Source organism: Zalophus californianus, chromosome 13, assembly GCF_009762305.2.
Source record: "Zalophus californianus isolate mZalCal1 chromosome 13, mZalCal1.pri.v2, whole genome shotgun sequence".
Lineage (NCBI taxonomy): Eukaryota > Metazoa > Chordata > Mammalia > Carnivora > Otariidae > Zalophus > Zalophus californianus.
Genome location: NC_045607.1, coordinates 38,636,626 through 38,642,625, shown reverse-complemented (window position 1 = coordinate 38,642,625; position 6,000 = coordinate 38,636,626). Strand labels below are relative to the sequence as shown.

Sequence of the window (6,000 nt, the reverse complement as noted above, 5' to 3'; positions counted from 1 at the left end):
CTTATATAATAAAGCCACCATAAAAACCCAAAGGATAGGGTTTGGAGAGCTTCTACCTGGTGAACAGGTGGAGATTTGGAGAGGCTGTGGGAACTCCTTGTCCTTCCCCACACCTTGCCCTATGCATGTCTTCCATCTGGCTGTTCCTTAGTTATATCCTTTTCTAATAAACCGGTGATTAAGAAAATACAATGTTTCTCTGAGTTCTGTGAGCTACTCTAGCAGATTAATCAAATTCAAGGAGGAGGTCATGGGAACCTCTGACCTACAGCCTGTCAGTGAGAGGCACAGGTGATTACCTGGATCTGCAACTGATGCCTGAAGTGGGACGGGGTGGGGCAGTCTTACAGGACTTAAGAACAATTTCAGTATATTAAGGGCAAAAGTCAGTTTATGGTGGAAACACTTTCAACATTTCATTCGTTCATTCATTCATTCATTCCAGTGTGTACTGAATGGCTACTGGGTGTACACTGGCAGTCAGTTGTGAAATGAAGGATAGGAAAAGAAGTTAAGGCTTTTTAATTTCTCCCAAGTACTTAGAGCTCCACTGGCCTACAGAGTATTAGTGCTTTGATTCACTTGTGCTTTACATATGTGATACAGTTCAAACTGCTGAAAACAATAAACAGAGGGTGAAGGTAAGTGACATACTCAGTTTGATACAAGCTTGCGTAAAGTATCTTCACAGGGGTACATACAATCCATGACTGTACCCACTGGGGCTAATTTCTTCAGTCAAGGTCATCCATTCCCTGTAGCTAAAGACTGAGGTCCTGAGGTCCTTTGGACATTTCTGTAGCATCAAAGGATCTCTTCTCAAAAGGAAAATCCCTCCACTTGGCATATAGTTTCTGAGCTCCAGTTGTAATATCCTCCACCACAAAGCCTTCTATTTTTATAACTGGAATTTCAAATGTCTTATACTTCACATGGATTCCCCAGTCATGGCTGCAGTTCTGTCTGGCACAGAAGATCTTTGCTCTCTTCTCAAAATGCCCAAAGCTCTTTGGTTTGGGGTGTAATTTACTCACATAGCACTTCCTGAAAGCATCTCCCACCACAGTGTAATGGCAGTCCTACAGATGAAGGGATTGAATAACACACAAAACACAACATTAGAACTAGGACAGAACTGTGATTTTAAAAAACTCCACCACAATCTGAGATCCAGAGCAGGTAGGATCCCACTTATTTTACAGATGGGGTAGGAAGGAAATAATGCATTCACCTGAAGGCCACACTAGAATCCATACAACCGGACTCCCGGTTACAAGGGTGGGGGTGAGGATGCAAGTGAGGTGATAGGGGCCGTCTCGTGAAGAGGAGGACTAAAGTTTACAGGCAACTGAGCTTCTGAAAGTAGATACTCTTTATTAATTCAGAAACAAAAGGAGGTATTTGTTGAAGATCTCCAAAGCCTCAGTTCACCTGACAGACAATCCAAAGGATACAGAGAACAATGAAGGGTCAATGTGGATCTGCAGAGGGTCACAGACTAATGTGTCCAGAAACTCCACCTACAGCCAACTTTAGAGTCCCGAGAAAGGCCACTCTGTACAGAACAAATGCAGACCCAACGTACCAGCCCCTCAGGAAAACAGTCACAGAGGGCCATTTCAGTAGAAAAATCACTCAAATTGGAGCTGAAAGGACCTTTTCTAGATAAGCAGATTCATAAAGGCATGGGAATTTGCTAGTCCACCCTTAATATTCCGCGTCTCGCTCAAACAGATGGACTGATTAGAGACTTCAGCTTTCCAAAGACCAAGGAGAATCCTAGTAACTCATCATCTGAACCAGCCTCCCCTCTATCAGCAGCAATGGAGTTATAGCCCATTTTTGTCTCTGCAGATTTTTCTATCCAAAATTTTTAAGGAAAAAAAAAAATAGAGAAAACTAACCAGCGGATGTTTTTAAAATAAGGGGAGATATTTTGTTTTATTAATAAAAGTGATCCATATCCCAAAAGGAAAGTTTAGAAAACATAAAATAGAGAAAATCATGGAGACTCACTGTAAAATAGTAATACATTTTAATATATTTCCTCTAGTCTTTTTTTCTGAACAAAGATAGTTTTTTGATGTTTTTGTTGTTGATGGTGATGGTGGTTTTGTCGCTATTATTTCACACTCCTAAAGTCCCAGCATATTTACAACCTTGTACCCTTGTTATTTTTTCTACTTCACCATCGTTTGTAAGAAGTTTTTCATTATACATAAGCTTCATGATCATTTCGTTTAATAAACTTTACTTTGGCATCACTTTAGATTTATAGATAAAGTGCAAAATTGTCCAGACATTTCCTGTATCCCCTTCACCCAGCTTCCCTGAATGCTAACATCTAACATACCACAGTGTGTTTGTCAAAACTAAGAAATTAGGATTGGAACCTTACTGTTAACTGCAGATTTTTACCACTTTTTCTAATTAATATTCTTTATCTGTTCTAGGATCTAACAGGATACCCTATTCATTTAGCATGACCATTATTTTTAGTGGCTACATAATATTTAATTAAGTAGCTTCTTTTTTCTTCTTCATTGTTAAGGGTTTCCTTTCAGAAATTTTTTGGCTTTTTAAAAGATCATGGCCATGATAACAAAAATAATAATATTCTTACTGTAAATATCTCACCGATAGAGAGTAAGCTTTGATTAGTGCTAAAAAATGACCCAGTGCTCTTTGCTCAAAGGCTGCTTACCTCCACCACTCTGATGTCAGATGTATAACATGCAAAGCCCTTGCACTTTCTGCAGAGCAGCTTCTTATTTTCCTTATCGGGTACAGGTTCTACTTTTCCTTGACTATCCCTGATTAATTTTTCTTGAATCTGTATCTGGAGAACCTATATGCAAAAACCCAAAAACCAAAAACAAAATCCACTTCGTCAGTATAACGGGATAACTAGGAGGTATTTACACACACGCACATACACACACATGTATGTTATCATTCATTCATGTACAGCTTCCATGAACATACAGTGCCTGGCTTTGTTTATAAAAATCCCATAGGTAATTTTATTGGGTTCTCCTAATTCTTTGTTAGTCAGTGTTTACCTGTGACCTCCAATGAGCCTTTTTAATTTTTGAATCAAAGATGCCCATAAAGGGAGTGCCTGGGTGGCTCAGTCGGTTAAGCAGCTGGCTCTTGGTTTCAGCTCAGGTCATGCTCCCAGGGTCCTGGGATCAAGCCCCACAATGGGCTCCCTGCTCAACAGGGAGTCTGCTTCTCCCTCTCCCTCTGCCCCTCACCCCACTTGTGCTCTCTCTCTCTCTCGCTCACTCTTTCTTTCAAATAAATAAATAAAATATAAAAAAAAAAGAACCTGGACATTATAGATAAAATAAACCTAAGAAGATTCAGAAGGGTGAAGAGAGGAAGGCAGAGAGCTAGAAAACACAAAACCCTTAAGAACAAAATGGTGGTGAGCAACCTGGGTTTTCTTTTCCTCATATATCCCAGATATAGGGCTGAAGGAACTGGCAACCAGAAATGTCTACGGACACAGATAAAATAAGTGTCTCAACAGAAGCCTACTACTCTCTCTAGTCATAGGACCAGGAAAGGGGCAGCCTAGCAAGACAAGAAACTTTTAGACAATAGCTGTTCTACTCCTGCCAAACATCACAGAATAAAAAAAACAACTGTGGCCTAACTCCAACCCATGCCAGCAAAGACTGAAGGGGTACCTAGATTTCCACCTTAACGAAGCATCTCAACACTCCCACCTAATGGTGTCAGAGAAGGCCAAGCAGGGAGCCATGCTCTCAGCCCTGCCACACGGTAGTGGCCCTTGCCTGTGATGTCAGTGGAGATCCTGCAGGGAGCAAGACTGCCCACCCCCACCCACGGAATGACCAGCCAACAGGTCCCGGCTACACTGGTTCTGGGCTCCCGCCCATCCTTTACCACCTCTGCCCGTTTTCTATGGCTGTTAGGGGAGTACCAGATGCTATTCAACAGATGTTTAACCTGTGTTTTCCACTCCTTGTCCTGGTGAGCTGGCTACAAGAGAGTCTGTGTCTGGCTGAGCCTCTGTCTCCCTCAAAAGGCTTTTACTCTTTTTATCCTGCCACACGAGTCTACGTAGTTGGTCACCCAGTGGAAGAGACAAAAATTATGGCATGGATATTAAAGCTATCATGGTTTTAAAGACTTTACTGCCAACATCAACATACGCTACAAAACGGGAAGATGACTCTGTGAAAAGCCTCTGTTCTCAGTAAAATTCAGGAGGAAAATTAAGAGGAACTAAAAAATTTCCCTGCGGTTCTTCTCAATGAAAATGTGGAAGTATTTTTAAATATTTCAGTCTCTAAACTTTAGGAAGAAATGTTTCTAAAAACGAGTAAATACTGACATAAAGTTGTCATTTTATGTCCTAAAATAAGTGTTAATTTGCTTTAGACCACTGTTTCTCAAAACTTTTTGGAGCAAAGAGATTATGACTTTTTAAAATTATGGACACTATGGAGTTGGTCTAGTGAATTGTAAGGTTCATCTTTGTGAAGTTAAAGTCTGCCTCATGCCTCTGTCCATCACAATACTCATTTTTTGAGCATTTACTTTATTCCAGGCACTGTGCTGAGCAATGTATATACCCCATTTTATCCTCAAAATTGCCCTGTGAATTAAATACCATTACTTTCCCAACTTTACTAATGAGGAGACGGATGATTTAACAGTCAGTGTTAAGTACCCAAGGTCATACATCTTCCAAGTGGCAGAGATCCCAAGACGAAAGTCTCTGCAGAGGGTCTGGAGAAGGTCTGGAGAAGGTATGCGGTGCATGTGCGCCTGTGTGTGCATGTAGGTGCGTGTTTGTGTTTCTTGACTTTCCCCAATCTGGTTCCAAGCTTCTGTGTTATAAAGGAAATTACAGTAAAATGAAGGTCACTACCAAGAGGCTGAACTAAACAGATACACCACCCCACAGCATGCATTCATACCAATACCTACAAGCAGGCATTCTAACACATGCGCCGTGCACGGGGAGCTTTTCTCTGAGGACTCTGGGTGTTAGAGAGAGACAGATTTGAGGGAAAGACCGAGAAGGGCTGTGTTTTGCCATGTTAGGGTGCAGTCATCAAGATGAGCTGCCGACTTGAGGGTCATCTAACTCAGTTTGCCCTTTTATAACTAAAAACCTCACTTCAAGTATTAGCACTAATAACATATATTTTAATCTCATTGAGACCTAAAGCAGAATGAATCTGACGTTCACTGCAGGACAAAATTTTAAGCATAAACTTATTGTTCTCATGCAACACTCAGCAATATGATAAAAGGCACCAGCTATCCTCATATTCTGTTTGTTACTCATGGTCAGATTCTGCGTCAGTGACACAGATTAAAAGACTTACCTTTTCTTTAAATACTGCTTCATCCCACGTCTGAAGCCTTAAAATGGAATCATTCATCATGTTTTCTTTGTATATATTTATTTTTTCTTTTTCAATTACATCAGCATTGCTGGTCAGAAGGAAGCACTTGCTACCTCTTGCTCTTCCTCTGCCTATCAGAAAATAAATACCTTATTTGGTGTCTTTGACTTAAAACTGATAAATCTGAGAAGAGGTAAACAAAGGAGTACTCCTAAAATTCAACTTTCATAAGAAAGCTGAGCTGTTAGAGCATGGACTCCAATGCAAGTGTGCACCTCCATATTAAACTACATGTTAAACTAGGAGCCCACCTTAGACTGGCTTCCTTGGCGGGTCGGTCTCCAGACGGTATAACTGAACAGCTACATTATCAGAGAGACTGCCTTAAAGACAATCCAACATGAATACTCAGGAGGACACTGTGAGCACTGTAAGATGAATAATGAACAGATCTTCCCTCAAGAGCCTTCAAGGAGGTGGGGAAATAGATATGTTCACAGCCACCAGAATATAGGTGGAAATAATAAGTGCGATAAGGAAGATAAATGTGAAGGACTATGGGCATTGGAGAATTTTTTGCCAGCTGAGGGAGTCAGGGACAGGTGGGGAT

At 40.8% G+C, this 6,000-nt stretch overlaps 1 protein-coding gene across 4 annotated transcripts in view; it reads right to left on the bottom strand.

The window, feature by feature from the left end:
* Positions 1–506: 506 nt before the first annotated feature.
* The window catches only part of DDX58 (DExD/H-box helicase 58), a 41,949-nt gene continuing 36,455 nt past the window's right edge, over positions 507–6,000 (bottom strand). For 3 of the 4 annotated variants that reach the window (XM_027614409.2, XM_027614408.2, XM_027614407.2), the window contains exons 16-18: positions 5,370–5,521; positions 2,705–2,848; positions 507–1,079 (exon numbers count right to left, since the gene is read on the bottom strand). In XM_027614409.2, coding sequence (XP_027470210.2) covers positions 762–1,079; positions 2,705–2,848; positions 5,370–5,521 — 614 coding nt within the window. In that variant the 3' untranslated portion in view covers positions 507–761. The remainder of the gene's footprint in view (positions 1,080–2,704; positions 2,849–5,369; positions 5,522–6,000) is intronic. The other variant, XR_003523557.2, reaches the window with a different exon arrangement.